The sequence below is a fragment of the Cicer arietinum genome, chromosome 8, assembly GCF_000331145.2.
Source record: "Cicer arietinum cultivar CDC Frontier isolate Library 1 chromosome 8, Cicar.CDCFrontier_v2.0, whole genome shotgun sequence".
In the NCBI taxonomy this organism is placed as follows: domain Eukaryota; kingdom Viridiplantae; phylum Streptophyta; class Magnoliopsida; order Fabales; family Fabaceae; genus Cicer; species Cicer arietinum.
In genome coordinates, this window is record NC_021167.2 from 21,373,783 (window position 1) to 21,397,255 (window position 23,473).

Sequence of the window (23,473 nt, forward strand, 5' to 3'; positions counted from 1 at the left end):
TGTACATTCCAGGAATCAAGTGTAATCTCTTGAGTATTGGCCAATTGCTTGAGAGGAATTACATGATTCGGATGGAAAACAAGGTTTTGCGCGTTTTGGACCAAAACGGTGTTTTGATCCTTAAGGCTCCTATGGCTGCCAATAGGACTTTCAAGATTGAATCGAAAATCATGGAGCATAGGTGCTTAACTACAGCGGCAAGTCGTGATGAATGGTTGTGGCACTACCGTCTTGGACATTTGAATTTTCGAGATCTCAACGCGTTGCAAAAGTATGAGATGGTGACCGGACTACCTAGTATTAATAGCTGAGATATGTGAAGAGTGTGTACAAGGGAAGCAACACAAGAATAGTTTCAGCAAAGATGCAGGTCATAGGACCAAACGTCATCTTGAGGTGGTGTATTCCGATGTGTGCGGACCAATGCAAGTCAGTTCGTATGGAGGTAATCGATACTTTGTCACATTTATCGATGATTTTAATAGGAAGCTGTGGATTTATCTCATAAAGAGGAAGGATGAGGTGTTTGAGGTGTTCAAACGATTTAAATCTATGGTTGAGCGGCAAAGCGATCACAAACTCAAGATTCTCAAAACTGATGGCGGAGGCGAATTTACTTCGAGAGAATTTGGGAAGTATTGTGATGATGAGGGTATAGTGCGTGAGGTTGTACCACCCTATACGCCTCAGCAAAATGGCGTGGCCGAAAGGAAAAATCGGACAATTATGAACATGGTGCGTAGCATGTTGAGAGGGAAGAATTTGCCGAAAGATCTTTGGGGGGAAGTTATTGCTACAGCCGCCTATGTGTTGAATAGGTGTCCTACAAAGAAGCTGGAAAAGGTGACTCCAGAAGAGGTATGGTCTGGATTCAAACCAAATTTGAGTCATTTGCGCGTTTTCGGTTCGATAGCATTTCGACATATTCCGGGACAGCTTCGAAAGAAGCTTGATGACAAGAGTGAAATGATGTTGCTTGTCGGATATCGTCCTACCGGAGGCTACAAGTTGTTTGATGTGAGTAGCAAGAAGATCGTAATTAGTCGAGATGCGATCGTGGATGAGATACGGCAGTTTGACAGTAGAAAAATTGCCATATCAGCTCGGGAAATCGATTTACCAATCGATTTATGCCACAAAAATCGACATCCTGGAGCTTCTGGTGAAGTGCCAATCGATTTACCAATCGATTTTCTGCAGAAAAATTAGAATTTTGCTTCTGGAGAGGTGGAAATCGATTTACCAATCGATTTTCTGCAGGAAAATCAACATCTTGGAGCTTCTGGAGAGGTAGAAATCGATTTACCAATCGATTTTCTGCAGGAAAATCAGAATTTTCAGCCTGCTGAAGGTTCTGTACAACAACCTTTCAGAACCGAAACAGGTGAATCAAGTAGGCGACCAACAAGGCGAAGAGGATTGCCTCAAAGACTCCGTGATTGTGAATTATTCCAAGATAGTGAGATCAACAATGAGGGTGATCTTAGTCATTTCGCTCTAATGGCCGAATCCCAACCGGTGAATACGGATGAGGCATTAAACGATCCAAAGTGGGCGTGTGCTATGAAGGAAGAGTTGGAATCAATTGAAAGGAACAATACATGGATGTTGGTTGATTTACTGAAAGATAAAAAGGCTATTGGTGTGAAATGGGTCTACAAAGTGAAAGCGAATCCGAAAGGTGAAATAATCAAGCATAAAGCTCGATTAGTTGCAAAGGGATTTTTGCAAAAAGAAGGGATAGATTTTGATGAGGTGTTCCCACCGGTAGCAAGACATGAAACCATCCAGTTAGTTGTTACGATAGCTAATAACAACAGCTGGCCGTTATATCAAATGAACGTCAAATCGGCATTTTTGAATGGTCCACTTGATGAGGAGGTCTATGTTGGACAGCCACCTGGTTTTGTGATTAAAAATCAAGAGGCAAGGGTCTACAAGTTAAGGAAGGCACTCTATGGTTTGAAGCAAGCGCCAAGAGCTTGGAACAAACGCATAGATGGTTTTCTTATAGACATTGGTTTCAAGAAGTGTGTATCCGAACATGGTGTTTATGTGAAGTCGGATGCAAGCGAAGGAGTAATCATACTTTGTCTTTATGTGGACGATTTATTGATTACGGGCAGTTGTTAAAGTTACATTTCAAAGTTCAAAGAAGAGCTTATGAAGGAGTTTGAAATGACTGATCTTGGCACATAGAATTCCAAAAGACAAAGTTGGGGCTGCTCATGCATCAAAAGAGGTATGCAATGGAGATTTTTAAGAGGTGTGATATGGAGCATTGCAATGCTGCCACAACACCAGCTGAGGCACGTTTACAGCTGTCCAAGAGTGAAGATGAGCAAGATGTGGATTCTACTCAATACCGGAGATTGGTAGGATCATTGCGTTACTTGTGCAATACGCAGCCAGATTTAGCATTTAGTGTCGGTATTGCAAGTAGGTTCATGGAGAGGTCGAAGGTATCACACTTGGCAGCAGTTAAGAGGATACTTAGATATGTGAAAGGTACTCTTGGCTGTGGAATTTTATTTCCTGCAAATGACATGGACAAAAGTTGCGAATTACTCGGATACACCGACTCCAATTGGTGCGGAGATAAGGACGATCGGAAATCAACGGTCGGTTATGTCTTTATGTTCGGAGGGGCACCAATCTCTTGGTGTTCTAAAAAGGAGCCGATGGTTGCTCTCTCTTCCTGCGAGGCGGAGTATATCGCAGCTTCGTTATGTGCATGCCAAGCTGTTTGGCTAGTGAACCTGCTGCGTGAGCTGGACAACAACACGAGAGGAGTTGTTTTGCTGTTGATGGACAATGTTTCAGTCATCAACCTTGCTAAGAATCCCATAGCACATGGGAGGAGCAAGCATATTGAGATGAGGTTTCACTATTTGAGGGAACTAGTGAGTTCCGGACAGTTACGTTTTGGGTATTGCAAAAGCGAAGAACAAGTTGCAGATTTGTTGACGAAAGGCGTTACGAATGAGGTCTTCAAAAAACTTGTGATGAAGCTAGGCATGAAGAATGTGGAACATTTGAATTAAGGTGGTGTATTGGAAGTGATATAACTAATTCAAATTTTTGGGCCACTTGATTTGGTTCCAAATTGTATCCCATATAAATACCTTTGTGTATATTGTTGAAAAGACTAATGCCATTTTGATATAGTGAAAAATAGAAAATAACTCTCTTCCATAATCTCTCTCTTTTCTCCATCATTTTCTAAAAACACCAAAATTTTCAATTATCAATTTTTCACCATTGATTCACCCTCCACTTTTGATTGTGTTCCAACAGTATTTCTTCTTTGCAATTTTGTTCTGTCTATTCTTTTAAGATCATATTATTTTTATAACACAATTGAGTTTTAAATAAGATGGAATAATACAATATTCTATTGTGTTGATATTTTAAAAAATGATGAAATAGAATGGAACATGATATCATTCATTCCATCTATTTCTCTATTTGATTTCAATTTTCTTCTCCTTGGATTTGGGAGGTATGAGATGAAATAGCCTCTAACTTACTTAGTATGTTTCATCGTAATATACTCATTTTGAATCTATTGATATTAAAAACCAACATAAAATGTATCTTTTAGGACATTAAATTCATTTAAGCTAATATCGAATTTAAAAAACATTAAATTTTTTAAATATAGTTTTTATATAAAAGACATGGATGATTGTTTAGCATAAAGATTTTATCCCTATAAACACAAGGTACCTTCATATTTAAAAAATAAAAATACAAATCATACAGATTCAAAAAAAAAAAAAATATATATACATATATAAACACAAACAGATCTAATTATAGATCTGTAAGTTTTAATACTATATACATAACAAATATAACTTCACCCACTTAAGTATAATCCCAATTATACACTATAATACAAACTTAATTACATACACATTATATATGTACGCAAGTATACAAAAAAGACAAAATTCGTACGCATTTCGATTTATACATATAAAAATATGAGCATAATTGATTATGCGTTCTTTTAACTTAAATTTATGTAATACTTCATTCCTTTATCTTTTTTTCTCGATTTAGTCTTTTATTTAATTTTAAGTAATAATTTGATCCTTTATATCTTAAAATGTCAACAATGTTACCCTTTATTTATAAAAATTTAGGAAATTAATCAAAGTCTTCATACAAAACTCATAAAATTCAATACTAATTTCAAGAATATATTCATAAAATGCATCAAATAAAGAATGAAAATATGAGTTTATTTGAAGATTTGAGTTATGAATATGATGAAATTTGCATTATATTAAAGATGATAGTTAATTTTATGGGTTTGTTTGAAATTTTTTATGACATTTTTGTAAAAATATGATAACATTGTTGACATTTTAAGACATAAAGGATCAAATTGTTACTTAAAATTAAATAAAAGACTAAATCAAAAAAAATATAAAGATAAAGGACTGAAGTGATATATGAAATTAAGTTAAGGGATTGCATAAGCAATTAGGCCTAAAATAAAATAGCAGGGATATATAGTATGAAAGTTATTTCGTGCAAATCACACAAATATAGCAACTAAAACATGCTTTACTTACAAACTCACTATTTATCGATTTCTTCAACCTAATACATATGGCATCTATTGTAGAAAACAAACTCCAAATCACATATACTTAAAATCGTTGTACAACTATTGTAAACTTAACTATACTTTTGTATTGTCTAGCCTAATTATAATGAAAAGTAGGGTTGATAAAATATATTTTTAGCTCCATATGCACTTTGAGAAAAGACGATATCAGTTAAAAAAAGTAATTGAAAAGTTAGAGATTTAAACATAATGATGAATGCTTTAAAATTATCAATAGTAAATAACTTTTTAGAATAAGGGTTTGAAATCGTGCTATATTATGTCATTCTTGTTAGAATATTAAAAAATATCTTATAATATCTTTTATATTATATTAGAGTATCTTAAATTATTTCTTAGGATCCATTTATAATTATAGAGATATCTTAGAATATCTCTTATTATTATTATGATTTATTCCTAATTTAGGATTTAGTCTATGTTTATCTATAAATAGAGATTAGTATTGAGTCTATTGTAATCAAGTCAGCATTAAACTATTATCAATAATATTCAAACCCTTATTATTTTCTCTCATCTTTTTTCTCTAAAATCCCACAATTTCAACATGGTATCAGAGCCTATTTCGATCCTCCTTGAACGATTCCACCTCTATTCCGCTGTCGAGTTCCCAACAATTAGGGAATATAATTATAGTTTCTATTTTCTAACATTCTAATATTCGGTGAGATTTTTTGTAGCTTTTCGTTTATTTTCAGCAGATCAGTCACAACACTGTTTATCGCGCGGTTCACTGTGCAAAAAAAAAAAAATTATTATTGTTAGGGTTCTATAAACCTTTCTACAACCCATTAGGGTTTGGCGCTCCAACCAGCTGAGCTAAAGAGCTAATAGCACATAATACCCCATGAAGGTAGCCCTTATAGGTAGGGGCAACAACGGGGTGGTAAAGTTTACTTTGAGAATCATTATCATTTGCATACTTAATGGTAGAATTGGGGGATTTTGTGGCATTTATAGCAGCTGGAAATATACAGAGCTCCAAAAGACTTTCGTATAATTGTCCATAGCATGAACCCTGACTATGGCCATCTTGACCCCAGTGTTGTTGGTGCCCTCATTGCCATCACTGCCCTTGCTGTCTACAACACCAAAGGCTCTTCTATTTTCAACTACGTTGCTACTATCTTTCACATGTATGTCATTGTCTTCATTATTATTGCTGGTCTCATCAAAGCCAAACCCGAAAACTACTCTCCATTTACTCCTTTTGGTGTTCACGGTATGATTGATGCTTCTGCTGTTCTTTTCTTTGCTTATGTTGGCTTTGATGCTGTTTCAACTATGGCTGAGGAAACCAAGAATCCTGGCAAAGACATTCCTATTGGTCTTGTTGGATCTATGTTGATTACCACCATATTATATTGCTTACTAGCTACAACACTTTGTCTCATGCAAAATTATAAAGATATAGATGTTAATGCACATTTTTCTGTTGCATTTAGTGCTGTTGGAATGGATTGGGCTAAGTACATTGTTTCATTAGGTGCCTTGAAAGGAATGACAACTGTATTGTTGGTTGGTGCTGTTGGTCAAACTCGTTATTTAACTCACATTGCACGTACTCACATGATTCCACCTTATTTATATTTTCCCTTGTGGCCTTAGCACTTTTAGTAAGGCGTTATTATTCAAGTGGAGTAACTACAAAAGGAGATCAACGCAATTTCATTGTGGGTCTTGTGTTGATTATTGGCTCTTCAATTGGAATTTCAGCTTATTGGAATAATAGTACTGATGGCTGGATTGGTTATTTAGTTTTTGTTCCACTGTGGATTTTAGGGACGGGTGGTATTTGGCTTTTTGTACCAATGGCAAAGAAGCCTACAATTTGGGGAGTTCCTTTGGTTCCTTGGCTACCTTCTTTGTCTATTGCTATTAACATATTTCTTCTTGGCTCTATTGATAAAGATTCATATATAAGATTTGCAATTCAATTGATGGGATTCTTCTTGGTGCACGATTATTCTCTCTTCGATGGTTCCAGATCTGCCCTTACTCTCCAATTTTGATCAGCGAAAATATGTGTCATTGTTCAAACAGCCATTATCTCTCTTGTTTTGGACGCATTTTCTTATTACGTTGATTGATCATGACTTTGTTTCGTTAGAGTCGCGCTGCTTCTTCTTTGGTGTTTGTCATGCAATTTAGTTCTTACTAATATATTTTAAAGTGGCTTTTATTCCCACTGACGATCATTTCGGTGGTGTCCCTTTTTCCACATATGAATTATATTAGTGATGACTTTTTCCGTTAGTCGTTATTCTAACGGTGCCTTTTATTTTCATGACTTACTTTATCTTGGCAATTTGTCCCAGATGCACTAGCCTTGCCTTTCTCTCCTTGAAGCACGCCTCTCTCTCCTTGAAGCAGATTTAAGTTTAAATATTTTGAGTCTCCATTATTATGGTTTGAAGCTTCCAAATGCAGTTTTTTAGAAGAACGAAACTTGCTTTGTTCAATTGCCTGCCATGAATTTCTCTCAGGCTGATGATCAATCAGACTATCTGGCTATGCTATATTTATAGCTATTCTTTCCGACTTCACATGCATCCCTGAGTTGCCTCTCCATTATTATTGGTTTGAAGCTTCCAAATGCAGTTTTTTAGAAGAACGGAGCTTGCTTTTTTATATTATATTAGAGTATCTTAAATTATTTCTTAGGATCCATTTATAATTATAGAGATATCTTAGAATATCTCTTATTATTATTATTATTATGATTTATTCCTAATTTAGGATTTAGTCTATGCTTCTCTATAAATAGAGATTAGTATTGAGTCTATTGTAATCAAGTCAGCATTAAACTATTATCAATAATATTCAAACCCTTATTATTTTCTCTCATCTTTTTCTCTAAAATCCCACAATTTCAACAATTCTTAACGAAATAATCTCATGATAAATAGCCACAATTGTAAATTACCTTCTTTAATATATGTATTGCACTCATATCGAAGAAAACAAAACTAACGTTTAAGCTAAACACTCATAGGGCAGCTCGCCTTTGGCAAGTCAATAACTAAGATATATATTCTCATAGTTCTAAATCAAACGCATTATCACCATCTCTTGCCAAAAGCGAAATGCCCTATAACTGATTTTGCTTACTAAAATACAATATTCCTTACTCTTCTTCTCTAATGTGTCTAGTTTGTTAAGTAGAGACTGAGACTCTAAACAAGTTATATATAGCACAAACTCAAGTTTAAAAATGGCATCTATTAGAGAGTTTTATGCTTTGGATATGTTTTAAGGTCCAAGAATTCATATATGATCTTCAAAATAATTTCATTAAATTTATATCTTTTTGTTGTTGTTTGTCTTTAGGAACAAGAATCCCAATATGCTCCACTACATGATGTTGTTGAATGACCACATCCAAGGTTATATACCAACATAATATACTAAGCATTTGGTATAAATTATTATATACTAACATAATATTTTGATTAGACAAAAAAAAAAACTTTTTCTATTGTGTCTAACATGTACTTCTCAAAAATTGACTCAATGTGGACTCTTACTAGAGTGAAAAATAAATATAATATTTTATTAAAATTTACTAAAAATAGCGAGATTCACCTTTGAAATCAATAACATATAAGACAGTTCTTAGTTTTTGGTATAATTAACATAAAATTTGGCATTTTATATCGAATTTAATTAATGCACACAATCAATGTAAACAGTTTTACATTATTAAACTATGACAACCGTTAAGAATTTTCATGTGGTAAACGTAATAAAATAGTTTTAAAAATTTTTAGTAGTATCAAGTGTCAACAATAGAAAGCTCAGGAACAGAGGCTAACGTAATTTAGCATAGCTGAATTATTTCAATCGGTTTTCACATAGAATTGTTTGATTCTATTGTTGTTTTGGCTTATAAAATGCATCACTGTGAAATTGAGATTTGGTGGGAATAGGCAAGTAAGTAAATTAGAGTGGCATAGTTCTTATATCTAGTAGTTTTCATTTTATACCAAAGGCATTTTTTGTCTTGTATGTTATCGTAATAGAGTTGGGTTTCCTAATCTTCCCATTGGTTTTTCAAATAGAGGTTTTGAATGAACCTTGTACATTTCACATTTCATTGTATAAGCTGATGTCTAGGAATGTCAACATAGTTAGAATGTCAACATAGTTAGAATCTCTTCTTTTCTATATTAACATAGTTGAGAATGACTAGGAGTTGCAATTAAAATTCTACTCATTTCAAACCCAAACCCAAACACTAGGCTATAACAAAATCGGATCCCCTCAAATAGAAAATTACATACTTTTATCCTTTCTATCATCTCTCTAAATCATTATTCAATTGACTCATTCAGTTCAACTCAGTTGAACCATAGTAGAACTGGAAGACTAATAAATAATTGAGGATGACTATTAAATGAGATTGAATCTACCCGAAAGAAAGTGTGGAGAAAAAAGGTATTTTAGAAACACCCCAAACTCTTAATACACATCTATTGTCATCAAAGTAATATGAAATCTTTCCATACTTGGCATAATATGTATCAAAATCATTACAAAACATAATAATAACAAGCGCGAAATAAATATATGGAATTCAAGAAACTGCAAAATTTAGGGTGTACATCCCAAGCAACCTATAACTTATCATTAGAGTCTAACTCGGCCCGACCTTCTGTAAAATTTGTAAGCCACAGCAACAGCTGATGCCACACCTCCAAGCACACAAACAGCTGTGAGAGTATCAATGAGATTGTTCTTGCCTTTGTTGGTATCTTCTTCATTAAAAAGATAGCCCTGTTACATTAAACAGATTAATTGAAAAAGAAGAAGCATGTTGATTTAAAATTTTAAACGGTATAAATATATCAACAACAAAGAGAGTAGTTAAATTATATATGGTTGTGATAGTAACCGGTGGCAAGTAACAGAAAGAAAGTTTTTATCAAATAACATTTCAATAGGTGAGTAAATATCCTTTAATTCTTTTTATAATACATTTATTTTGAGAATTTGAGTTTTGAATATTTCTATATGTTAAAAATAATTTTTAATTATAAAATTTTATATTAAAAATTTTACAAATATTATTTCTTTAAGAAAATTTATTATTTATCATAGTACTTTATTCTCTTATAGAAATATACAAAATTATTCGTTATTACCTCAATTGTTATACCTATTTAACTAGACGTTACATGACGGTTGCTTCAAAATGCATGATGATAGTTGATGGCACAATAATAATGATTTTAGGGTTATGTTAAAAGGAGACACACTATGTATGTATGTATCTATGTATATATATATATATACACATTATTGCCATAGTAAATTTTGTACGCTACAAGTTTAATTTATTTTATTTAATTAAATAATTTTTTAATTAAATTTTTACTTTTCAATATAACTATTTTATCGCGTGACCTTATAGGCTCCCACTTAATTGACAATAATATAAAATATTATAAACAATGAGTGACATCTTGTCATGCATCATTGATACACAATTAGTGAGAAAATTATTCAAATGTCGCTTGGAACGATAGCTACACTTGTTCGTCGACATACTATTAAGTGTTTCGTAGACATACTATTAAGTTACTTAACAATGCCGCTTGGAACGATAGCTACACTTGTTCAACAGGAAGAAAGTTCTGTTATTAGAAAACTAGATCTCGGTTGTGTTACAAAGATACGTAAATCTTTAGAAAATCTAATTGATACTCATCTCTGCAACGGAGCTGATGCTTTCTCCGGATACATCCTCTGTCAGACTCTTGAAAGAGAAAGGTCAAACAAACACACGTTCGTTGAAGGAGCAAGAATTAAAGTTTACTAAGACTGAGGTTTACAATTACTTACCAAACTGTGTGTATTTTTTCCCCTATTGCTATAGTTTAAAACTTATTTTTGACTATTTATTCTTTTTTTCTTTATTACACAGATGAATGATTTTTTCAAATGTTGCTTGTTGTCAAAATCTCATTTGACAACTTTTTTTAAAAGATCTCTTAGACAAAGTATACATGAACATGTTCATGCAACTTGCGAATATGAATATGATTTTGAAAAGGATCTGAGTATGCCATTAAAACTGTCACCCTATTGAATGCCATTAGCTATACGGGAAAATCCCCGAAGTAAAAAGACTTGAGAACCAATTTTGTTGAAAGTGAGAAATATATTATCGTCTTGAAAGAGTAAGAATCTTTCAATAAGATGTTAAATTGTCAAGTTGCGCTATGTTCTCTCTAGGCTCTTTGTCTTCTATTTGTCCTTCTTCAACACTCCATTAAACCTAATTTTAAAACTAAATCTTTATTTAAACAATTTTTGTACGGAGGGAGTGAGAAAGACATTGAATAATTTCAAATTCCTACGGAGGACAAAGGAGTGAGGTGTAATGAGAGAATTAAAATAGCAAACCATTTGTTTTTCAAATGTCAATTCTTCTCTTGAGTGTGGTGTGAGATGGCAGAGTGGCTAGACGTAATGAGTAATACTTCCAAAGGTTTTAATCAAGATAACAAATTTAGAAGAATTGTGGGAGGTAGCAATGCAATGCTAGTTTGCTATAGCGTGGGTATAGATGACCACAGCTGATCAAGCTTTTGGTTCGGCCATTGCAAAATAAACATCCAAGTTGTTCCTATTTTTGATTTGACAAAGGATGAAACAGAAACACAAGAAAGAAATACAAGATTTTCTTCGTATGAACCACCATGAGGCCTATAAATTGAAATAAAAAACAGGACAAATATTTTAATTATGAGTATGACGATGTGTTCCAACTTCCAACTGAAATAACCTCGGCAGGGCATTGATGTGTGATTCTTTAGAAAAAAGAACATTATGACCCAAAGCAGCAAAAGCTTCTTCCAACTCTGATTTTAAACCCTATCAAAATCAGTAGTTAAGTTAATAAAATTTCTTCATTACACAAAAAAGAAAATATGTTGAAACATTACGGCATGCACTATCGGTATTTGGAATATATTAGCTTTAGCACTTACTTGTTTTAGCCCTTCATGCTGATTTTTTACCTCCTGAGATATGTGGCATTTAAGTGAATAAACATATTATGTATTAGAGCTTTCTTCATTGCTCTCTTGGCAATAAATCCTGAGAAATTATCATATCACTAACAGATTAATTTATCGAATCGCGCAAGACCAAGAATTGTTGAAGAAATCTCAGAATATACCTGTTACTAAGTTCTATGCCAAAAATAGTATCAATAGCAATGTGTTCACTGAAAAATGACAGATAATAAATTAAAAAAGAAATTGATGAAAAATAAAGTGTATAAAAAGAGTTTGTAAAAACCTAGTAGACGTCAAGAAGTGAAAAGTCACAAGATACTGCAACAACTGCATTTTTATACAAAGAAATACAGAGAAAGTCAGCATCCTGTTAGACAGGAAGAGTTAAATAGGTAGGTATATAAATCCACTACAGCAACAACAATGAAACTAATAAGTAAATGCTGGCGTTCAACTTACGAACCTGTTGCATGAACACTCCATTATGCAGCTGGTTAAATTGGGGAGGCAATACCTGTCAAATACAGAGGCAAATCAGGAAGGACTGTACCATTTCTTTATATGTGATGCAAAAGTCAAACAGTAATCAATCATTAAAAAAGAGTCATCCAAAATTAATAAATTATGGACACTAGATAATGTACCAGCCAAAATTGCGTTGTCACATGTTTGGCACTTTCATAAGGCTTAATGAATAAGTGACAGATTGCAATGGTCAATTTATGACAAGTCTCAACATCATTGTTCCGTCCTGCATCTGAGTACCTGATCCCAACAAAGTTCAAACATTGTTAAGTAATATATCAGCTACAAAGGCAGCAAATTTGACTCCTTCATTAAAGCCAACTTCAATTCTGGCACAAAATGGAGGCATTTCAATGTCGAGTTCATATAACAGGTATTTCCCAAATTGAAAAGACTAGCAGAAGCCTGCCTCAGAGAAAAAGGAGAAAAAAAATCAAATATTCAAACATCAAAATATTCTACGATTCAATCCAGCAGAAGCAGAACACAAACTGATGGGATCATGAGTTCAATTCTAACAATAAAGCCCACATGATTGAACTGAATATATATTTAAGAGTAAACACTAAAACACCTACAATTGTTCTAAATATATATATCCAACGTCATATTGGTCCTCCATCAATCAACAACGTCGAATGAGTATAAGGAATATACATAGTAACATATAACTTAAAAAACACATTTTAACGCCACTAACCTCTTTCACTCTTAACTTTTCTACATCAACATCAGAAATATGTCTAAAACAACTTTGTTAAAATTTTAAAAACAAATATATCAATGCACTTACAAACAAATATAAGAAAACATCAAAATGAAATCAGCATGTTCATCATATACTTATAATTACCACTATTTTCTCAAGTTCAATACACATAAAGAATGTCACCATTTGATATAATTTGTCAACTTCAACTCTATTCTTAGAACTTTTTCAGACTCCTTCAAAATACCTTTACCTCTTGTCAACAGTATAATCAAGCAAGCCACCCAAGCCAATACTTTTACCTCTTATCAATAGTATAATCAAGCAAGCCACCCAAGCCAAGTTATAACAAAAGTGGCAAAAAGGAATTTCAATGCTTACCACCTCAACTTTTCTTAGAAAGTGACGAATGCCATCTTCCAAAGCATTTGACAAAGTCAACGACGCCTTCAACATTTAAAGGCACTGCAACGATGTAGAAAATGAATTATGTTTTTGAATAGGGTGACATTCAATATTATAAATCTAAAAGGTTAACTTGAAGTACTTCTCTCGTGCCGATAGATATAATTTTTTCAGTTAGAGAATTGACATCATAACGGCCAAGTGACAACGTTAAATCTTGAAGCGTTGGCTTCAATACACTAAACATTAAATTTGGATGCACTAAATACATGCTTGGCCCTTTTAAAATACGGTTGTTGTTTTCTGTGGCAGATTTCTGAACAAACAACTCTGATTTTCTTCTATGTAGAAGTAGGATGTTAGAAAACAAGTTATGTGCCACAAGAGGGTCAACCAGATAATTCATGGCACTCTTTGACGATAGACACATCTCTTCGTCTAACTTAAATACGCTCTTGTAAAGTGTATCTATGCTCCCTAAACCAGTATTACATTCTAATTTTTTCAAACCACTACCCAAGGGAAAGGTCAGGAAGCTAACCAACATCTCAGCAAAGTCTTGAGTAGCATTCACGAGAATGATTGATCCATCAGATTTATTCAATAACAGTTTTAATGGCATACTCAGATCCTTTTCAAAATCATATTTGCAAGCTGCATGAACATGTTCATGTATACTTTTGTCTTAGAGATCTTTTAAAAAAAGTTGTCAAATGAGATTTTGACAACAAGCAACATTTGAAAAAATCATTCATCTGTGTAATAAAGAAAAAAAGAATATACAGTCAAAAATAAGTTTTAAACTATAGAAATAGGGGAAAAAATACACATAGTTTGGTAAGTAATTGTAAACTTTAATTCTTACTCCTTCAATGAACGTGTGTTTTTTTTGGCTTTTTTCTTTCAAGAGTCTGACAGAGGATGTATCCAGATAAAAAGGGAGTATTGTCAAGTCGTCCTTTATTATGTATTAGCATCCACCATTAACAAATCCATCAGAAACATTTACCGGATGCAACAATACTTGTTTTGCATCAGCTCCGTTGCAGAGATGAGTATCATTTAAACTTTCTAAAGATTTACGTATCTGTGTAACACACCGAGATCTAGTTTTCCAATAACAGAACTTTCTTCTTGTTGAACAAGTGTAGCTATCGTTCCAAGCGGCAGTGTTAAGTAACTAAATAGTATGTCTTCGAAAAACTTATCAGTGTAGGCATACATTACTTCTTCCGTACCTGAATCATAGACAATGTTCAACACCACCACTTCATTACTATTTGCGTCATTCACCATTTTTACTGAAATAGTTAACTATTCTTTCAAAGAGACGACACAGAAATGAAAACAAGCGATAAGAAGAACTTGGTTCAGCGGAGAAACAAACAAGCTATAAGAAGAACTTGGTTCAGCGCTGAGAAACAAACAACGAGAAGAAGAGTTGCGGAGAAGAAGAAGAGTCGCGGACCTAATTTTTTTTTTTTGTAAAAGGAAAATGTTTATTTCATTCCTTTTTTAATTTGTTTAATTTAAATTAAAAGATAATTTTATACAATTAATAAATGTATTCCAAAATAATATAATTTTAAAAAAAAATCATTTTAAATATTTAATATCAATTATTATTTAATTTCTTCTTTTTTTTTTTTGCAAATAATTTTATAATATCATAACAATTTTCCCTACTAAAATTATAGTTTTCTATAGTGTATCTGGTCATCAAACTAACTCACAACATTGAGTTTTTATACAAATATCTCTTTTTTTTTTTCATTATTGAATTGCCCTATTTGAAAATAAATTATGTGAATGTCCTACGTTATTAACAAAGTAGAAAGTCTATTTACCTGAAACGACCACTTTTCAAAGTTTATAGAAGGTCGCTTCCCCGTGGAACGACCTGCAACTAGACTTTATTTAAAGATTTTTCTTTTCTTTTCATTTTAATATTTTTTAAATAATTTATTATTAGTGTTTTTAATTTTTAAATAATTTAATTAATTTATTATTGGCATTAATAAGAGTATTATAATTTATTCATGTATTTTATTTTAATTTTTTTATTAATAATTTTATTTTTATTTTAAGTAATTTAATTAATTTTGATTTATTAAATAATTAATAAAAAATATTAAAATGAAAAGAAAAGAAAAATATTAAAATAAAGTCTAGTTGCAGGTCGTTCTACGGGAAACGACCTTCTATAAACTTTGAAAAGTGGTCGTTCCAGAGAAATAGATTTTCTACTTTGTTAAAAAAGTAGGACATTCACATAATTTATTTTCAATGTAGGGCAATTCAATAATGAAAAAACAAAAATGAGATATTTGTATAAAAAACTCAATGTTGTGAGCTAGTTTGATGACCAAATACACTATAGAAAACTATAATTTTAGTAGGGAAAATTGTTATAATATTATAAAATTATTTGCAAAAAAAAAAAAGAAATTAAATAATAATAGATATTAAACATTTAAAATGATTTTTTTTAAATTATATTATTTTTAAATACATTTATTAATTGTTTAAAATTATCTTTTAATTTAAATTAAACAAATTAAAAAAGGAATGAAATCAATATTTTCCTTTTACAAAAAAAAAAAATTAGGTCTTCTTCTCTGCGACTCTTCTTCTTCTCCGCAACTCTTCTTCTCGTTGTTTGTTTCTCAGCGCTGAACAAAGTTCTTCTTATAGCTTGTTTGTTTCTCCGCTGGACCAAGTTCTTCTTATCGCTTGTTTTCATCTATGTTTCGTCTCTTTGAAAGAATAGTTAAGTATTTCAGTAAAAATGTTGAAGAACGCAAATAGTAATGAAGTGGTGGTGTTGAACCTTGTTTGTGATTCATGTACGGAAGATGTAATGTATGCCTACACTGATAAGTGTTTCGTAGACATACTATTAAGTTACTTAACACTGCCGCTAGGAACGATAGCTAACACTTGTTCAACAAGAAGAAAGTTCTGTTATTGGAAAACTAGATCTCGGTTGTGCTACACAGATACGTAAATCTTTGGAAAGTGTAACTGATACTCATCTCTGCAACGGAGCTGATGCAAAACAAGTATTGTTGCATTCGGTAAATGTTTCTGATGGATTTGTTAATGGTGGATGTTATTACATAATACAGGACGACTTGACAGTACTCCCTTTTTCTCCGGATACATCCTCTGTCAGACTCTTGAAAGAGAAAGGCCAAACAAACACACGTTCGTTGAAGGAGCAAGAATTAAAGTTTACTAAGACTGAGGTTTACAATTACTTACCAAACTATGTGTATTTTTTTTTCCCTATTTCTATAGTTTAAAACTTATTTTTGACTGTATATTCTTTTTTTCTTTATTACACAGATGAATGATTTTTTCAAATGTTGCTTGTTGTCAAACTCTCATTTGACAACTTTTTTTAAAAGATCTCTTAGACAAAGTATACATGAACATGTTCATGGAGCTTGCGAATATGAATATGATTTTGGAAAGGATCTGAGTATGCCATTAAAACTGTTATTGAATAAATCTGATGGATCAATCATTCTTGCGAATGCTACTCAAGACTTTGATGAGATGTTGGTTAACTTCCTGACCTTTCCCTTGGGTATTGTTGTGAAAAAATTAGAATGTAATACTGGTTTAGGGAGCATACATACAGTTTACAAGAGCGTATTTAAGTTAGATGAAGAGATGTGCATATCGTCAAAGAGTGTCATGAATTATCTGGTTGACCCTCTTGTGGCACATAACTTGTTTTCTGACATCCTACTTCTACATAGAAGAAAATCAGAGTTGTGTGTTCAGAAATCTGCCACAGAAAACAACAATCGTATTTAAAAAGAGCCAAGCATGTATTTAGTGCATCCAAATTTAATGTTTAGTGTATTGAAGCCAACACTTCAAGATTTAACGTCGTCACTTGGCAGTTATGATGTCAATTCTCTAACTAAAAAAGTTATATCTATCGGCATGAGAGAGGTACATCAAGTTAACCTTTTAGATTTATAATATTGAATGTCACCCTATTGAAAAACATAAGTCATTTTCTACATCGTTGCAGTGCCTTCAAATGTTGAAGGCGTCGTTGACTTCGTCAAATGCTTTGGAAGATGGCCTTCGTCACTTTCTAAGAGAAGTTGAGATGGTAAGCATTGAAATTCCTTTTTGCCACTTTTGTTATAACTTGGCTTGGGTGGCTTGCTTGATTATACTATTGATAAGAGGTAAAGGTATTGGCTTGGGTGGCTTGCTTGATTATACTGTTGACAAGAGGTAAAGGTATTTTGAAAGAGTCTGAAAAAGTTCTAAGAATAGAGTTGAAGTTGACAAATTATATCAAATGGTGACATTCTTTATGTGTATTGAACTTGAGAAAATAGTGGTAATTATAAGTATATGATGAACATGCTGATTTCATGCTGATTTCAATCGTGCTTCTTGGTCTTGATCCCTCAGACTATGTCTACTTCTTATATTTTTTATTTTTCAGGTTCTTACTATTTTCTTCTTCCAACTAAATTAATTTCTCCCTATAAATAAATAAACTATGTAATATGAAATGATAAATCAACTGATATCGAACAAACAAACTCTAACACCCTAATTAGCAACTCAACTACTACTTATTACCAAACTATAACAAACTTTTATATGTTATGTTAATAATTGATATATGATATGTTGTGATACTATTTGTTAATTGTAAATTTTATAGTTAATTTGTGAACTTTATGATAAAACTTTTTTAGCATATTATATTGTTTTAGTTAATTTGTAAATGTCTTTTTTCACATATTATATTTTTATTTTGAATTGATGTTATGTTGAATCTTTGATAAAACACTTTTATAAATTTCAATTGTAATATTTTAATTAATATTTTTCGCTCTCCCAATATTTTGTACAAGATCCGCCACTGGTTGTATGTAACTCCAATACACAAAATCACATGTTTTCTCAAAATCAACATTTGCCTAAGGTTGAGCTTAAGGTTGAGTGGAACCGAACGTGTGTGTATCTCATGAAAAGAGCTTAAGGTTGAGCTTGACTTTGATGAAGAAACTTCTTTAGAAGTTGCTAAACAATCTTTATTGGGTAGAATATGCAGTGAAGAAATGTTGAACAGGGGAACGGTTAATGCTTACCAAAGGGGGGTTAAAAATAGCTGAATTGGAGGTAAATGTGTCTACTGTTACTCTACAAATCTGTCTTCTTTATATTGATTATCAATAAATGGTTAGAATGACTCTTAATCTCTTAATTCCTATTTTGATTTTTATGCCTACTTGGAATTACACTCCATCCCCTTCAAATCTACATAGTAACCAAAACAAAAAATGAAAGAAATAGAGACAATGAGAAAGTGCAAAAAAAAAAAATAAATAACATAACCTGCTCAACTTGTGACTCAATTTATTTTGAGTTTTAAGAGTTCCATGCCAGTTCTCATTTATCTCAGTATGATTTGAGTCATTTTCTGTATGTCTGTCCATACTCCATCAAATACTCTTCTTATGTTGGCATTAATAAGAGACAATGCCTTTCACAATCTTTAATCTTTCTTCCATTATTCTTGGATGCTGCACATGAAACTATAATAGCGGTATAAGGTATTTTGCATCCTTCTTAACTAATTTTGTAGTTATATTATATTACTATATATCTCACAATCTTTAATCTTTCTTCCTTTGTTCTTATTGGTTGCAGCACTTGAAACTGTAATATCGATATAATGTATGATGCATCCTTCTGACTCATTTTGTAGTTACATTATATTACTATATACATTGTAGTCAGTCTTCATGCACTCTACAACTATGTAGAGATCAGATGTTAATATATAGTCTGGGAATTAGTTTGATACTTGCATGTTTTATTTTGAGTGCTTGATCTTATTTAAGTTTAATTTTAAGTACTTAATCCCTAAGATTTAGAGGGTTAAAAAAAACCTTGAATATGTGTGAAGAAGTATGTTGAAATTGAGTTTAATATGATAAAATGATTTTTCATCATCTCAATTGAAGCAAAGAGCGTCCAATATATATGAGATAAATTTATTATTGTCTCCCTTATCTTTTATCTTTCACCTTGTCAAAGCATATGAAAAAGACTTTTTACCTTTTTTACCCTCTACTATTTGATAGTAAACATTTTTGAAGTTATTAACATTTTGATAATTTTAAATTTTCGATATTTTTAAAGAATTATAGAAAAATTGTATTTCGAAAACTGTGTTCATCCAAATTCTTGATTGTTTTTTTTTTATTTTTAAAAAAAATGCATTTCAAAAGTTTCACATTCATCCAAAATTTTGAATTTTTTTAAAACTTTTGAAAAAATTACATTTAAAAAGTTTCGATCTTTTTTTAAACTTTTGGAAAAATTGCATTTCAAACGTTTCACATTATTTCAAAGTTTCGAACTTCTTTTAAACTTTTAAATTTTTTGACTATCAAGTAGTTTAAGGTAGAAAAAAGGTAAAATTATCTTGTCATGTGTTCTAAAGGGGTGAGAGGTAAATGTGAGATGGTGGATGATAACTTTCTCTATATATGAGGAATTATTAAGTGAGAGGAGTTTTCACATGAGATAGTGAAATAATTAAATTTTAATCATACAATCATACATAGATGATTGTGATAGAAAGTATCATATAGTCACTTAAAAAAGTCACATGACTTTTTGTTTTAATTTTAACTATTAATGACTTGATCAATGACTAAGATTTATCCTTTTTTCCTTCTCATTTTAAAACTCATCCCATTTGATATGTTTTCTGTATATATATACTTATATGTTTTTCTAGGCAACAAACTTTAAATCGCCAAGAAGATGATAGACGTTCCTCTGAGTCTAATTATTGGCCTGACGATCATGGAGCAATATCACTAAAGACAATTTATATATTTTTTTGAACTTCTAAGTTTGATGTAGTTGTTTTTATGTTTATTCACTTCAAAATATTTTGGTTTTATTATGTTCAAATTATTTTATTTATTCGTTTAATTAAGTTCTACGTATAGATATTGTTAGTTTTGAATATATTATATGAATGAGATTTAGTCATTTATAATTAAATATTTATATATCTTAATTATATGAATGATATTTTTAAATATTATTCAAATTAATTAAAAATTAATTGTTATTTAATAAGTTATTAAAATAAATTTAATGAAACTTGAAAAACCAGCAAATGGACAAGAGATTTTAACGGCAATAGTGCCTAATTCTTAGCTTCTAATGGCTGCATTACATATGGATCATTAATCTTTAAGTTTACTTTTTAGATATTCAACAAATACAGTATTCACTTGTACTTACTTCTATCTAATTACTCTAAAAGTCAATTTCCAAGTAAAACTTACATCAGCTTCTCCTTCTCTTAAAACAAGGTCATGGCAAGAACTAAAGTCAATTTGTGCGGCCTTAGCCCCTATAAACTGTGAATTTTTTTAATCAACTTTATTCTGGTGGCCTAAGCCGTCACAAATTTGTGGCGGACTCTATCACAAATTTGTGAGGGCTTAAGCTTTCGTAAATGATAATTAAAAAACCAACTTTTGTGGTCGTTTTGGCCGCCACAAAAATTTATAAAGGGGTTATTTGTGGGTGTCTTTAGCCGCCTCAAATGTGTCTGTTGTAGTTGTTTTTCTCCCTTTGTAAGGGCTATTGACCGCCACAAAATCAGAGTTTTCTTGTAGTGATAGACCTTGGAATAGGTCGATATTTCAAATTTTGACAATCTCCTTATCAAAGAGATTGATCTAATGAAATACACTGATCCATTAAGTTGGACAAACTTATTTTAAGTTCAAGAAGTTTACTATCCAAAAGTTGTTAGAAGCTTTTCCTTAAGATCTTAAGGATAAAGATCTTCTCAAATTTAAGGATAAGCTCGAGTTCAAAATACTTTTGAGTGTGTTGATACAGTTTTACTTATTCATATATTTGTAAAAATCTCTCAAAGTATTTCCATTGTGATTGTTGATACAGTTTTCCTTAGATTTTCGCATTTTTCACTCCTTATGATTTGTGAGTTGTGCAATCCTTGGATTGTCTGGTAATGGATCAATCACATAATCATTCTCAACAGCCTCCCAAAGATCAATAGCATCAAGATAAGCCTCCATTCTAATTACCCATATGTGACAATTTTAGGACGGAGTTATTTTCAACTCTCGAGTAAGTGTTTAAGTGTTTAGTGTGACTCTCAATATCACTAGGTCTCTCAAGAACAAGAATGCTCTTATTACCACTTGTGAAAATAAAAACTGAAACATAAACTTTTATTGTTTCTAGCAACCTTTAAATACAATAAATTAATAATTTGAAATTAATAAAAATAAAACTGTCCATATATAAATTTATAACAACCCATTATTAATTATTAATTTGTAACAATCCAAAACCTCACATAATTACTATAATTAAAAATCATAACGATATAATGATCAATAATATTAATAGATTTACCTGGATCTCTTGAGATGGTAACAAGCTGGCTCACTTAGCAGCAACTTTAGCTGAATCTGTGGACAGTCTCCCCTCCAGATGTGATTCAATTAATAGAGCTGCTAAGGACAACAGCACGAGCAATAAATAGATCTCAGATCAGAAGGATCTGCACCTGCTGTTGGTTTATTCTCCACCTTGTCTGGTGCATCTCAAATCCCTCACTGGTTCTGGTTTCGGTGCCACCGTTGCTGGCCTTACGTAAATATTTTGTTTTGCTTTCCAGAGGTTGTTATCTCGTTTGGTTTTTTGAGTGGTTGGTATGGCAAAACTTTTGATACGTAAATATTTTGTTTTGCTTTCCAGAGGTTGTTATCTCGTTTGGTTTTTTGAGTGGTTGGTATGGCAAAACTTTTGATGAGTTTAAAGAATCTCTTTGTCTCTACTTTACAGTAAATGATTATTGCATTTTGGTACCGGACTTACATATTGTCTAACATCATCTTCACAAATCATCTGCATCGATCTACAATAATATATCTTACGAAGAATACATGTTTGCGCTTCTGCAACCATTTGGCCCCTACAACAATTTCATAAAGTTTAACTATTATCTCCCCCATTATAAGAAAAGTGACAAAAACGCAATAAATACATTAACCGACTAAACAGCATAATAGATGACACTACTAAATAGAACTGCCAAATAGTTTCCTGCTAGGGTAAAGAACATATGAAATAAACAAATTCAATCAGACAGAAACATTAGGAAACCAACTACAGGGGAAACAAAGTCCCCTCTGAAATGTCAGCATTGTTGTTCAATCCAACAACCGCATTCTACATGCCAAAACAAAACATATGGAGCTTGACTGTCAGGACATAGTCTCTTTAGGAGAGAGTCATCAGAAGAAGCTTAGGTACCGAGTTTGGGCCTAAGCCCAATAAATGTGCTCAATAGGAGAATTGTTTACAAGTGCTGATGCGGTGAGTTTGTTAGTAGAGGAAACATAGATATAAAGAGGGAGCATGGCAAAGGGGACTCATTAAGCATATTTTTCTGTTAGAACCTTCATGGTTGGGCATATAGAGAATCACCTCTTCTATGAGGAGCATTTGCTCTGGGATTACAGTTGTTAACCTTCTGTGATATTTCTATTTTCAGTAACTAAAAAAATTTCCTGTCCTCGCTTATCCGGGTTCCTGTCAGCCTAACTGTCAAGCACATACCAGCTCCTAACCGAGTGACACAGTCTAGGACAAGCTAAAAGTATTCAGAAAGGCCCCATAAAATTTATAATTTAACCGGCCCATATATTGAAGGGGCCAAAAAAATTTATAATTTAAAAAGCCTCAAAAAACAAGGCCCCACACTAAAGGCCCCATAAAATTTTGTGGGCTTAGTGGGCCCATAGGCCCACTTATTTAAAAAATGAATCGATTTTTTTTTTCGAGAAATAAAGTTTTTCGATTTTTTCACCAATAAAATTTTTTTGATTTTTTTCGATATAAAATTTTCAATTTTTTTCTATAAAAGTTTTTCAATTTTTGACTATAAAAAATTTTTGATTTTTTTTTTATGTAAATGATTTATCTTTTTAATAATTTTTTAAGAAAAAATATATTTTTTAATTTTTTTCGAATAAAATAAATTTCAAAATTTTTTAAAAAAAAATTCTCAAAATTAACAAAATATTAGGGCCTAGAAGCCTCCAGAGCCCCCTC

At 31.9% G+C, this 23,473-nt stretch overlaps 2 protein-coding genes and 1 pseudogene across 5 annotated transcripts in view; 2 read left to right on the plus strand and 1 right to left on the minus strand.

Moving 5' to 3' along the window:
* The window catches only part of LOC105852819 (uncharacterized), a 3,180-nt gene extending 2,869 nt beyond the window's left edge, over nt 1-311 (plus strand). Inside the window, exon 3 of the mRNA XM_012719558.1 lies at nt 13-311. Coding sequence (XP_012575012.1) covers nt 13-311 — 299 coding nt within the window. The remainder of the gene's footprint in view (nt 1-12) is intronic.
* Nucleotides 312-3,927: 3,616 nt separating this feature from the next.
* LOC140918619 (cationic amino acid transporter 1-like) lies at nt 3,928-6,800 on the plus strand (annotated as a pseudogene).
* Nucleotides 6,801-11,255: 4,455 nt separating this feature from the next.
* Nucleotides 11,256-22,981, minus strand: LOC101503707 (ubiquitin carboxyl-terminal hydrolase 6-like). Of its 4 annotated transcripts, none has more exons than XM_027330238.2 (9): nt 22,847-22,981; nt 21,770-22,331; nt 18,686-18,885; nt 12,312-12,432; nt 12,131-12,181; nt 11,951-11,994; nt 11,829-11,876; nt 11,638-11,746; nt 11,256-11,521 (listed from the first exon to the last, which is right to left on the minus strand). In XM_027330238.2, the coding sequence occupies exons 3-8, from the start codon at nt 18,784-18,786 to the stop codon at nt 11,704-11,706; spliced, it is 408 nt and encodes a 135-aa protein (XP_027186039.1). In that variant the 5' UTR covers nt 18,787-18,885; nt 21,770-22,331; nt 22,847-22,981; the 3' UTR covers nt 11,256-11,521; nt 11,638-11,703. The 4 variants fall into 4 exon arrangements, with proteins under 4 accessions (XP_027186039.1, XP_073220283.1, XP_027186040.1 ...); XM_073364182.1 differs by having other exon boundaries at nt 22,819-22,947; XM_027330239.2 differs by lacking the exon at nt 22,847-22,981 and adding an exon at nt 22,673-22,809.
* Between the last annotated feature and the right edge of the window lie 492 nt (nt 22,982-23,473).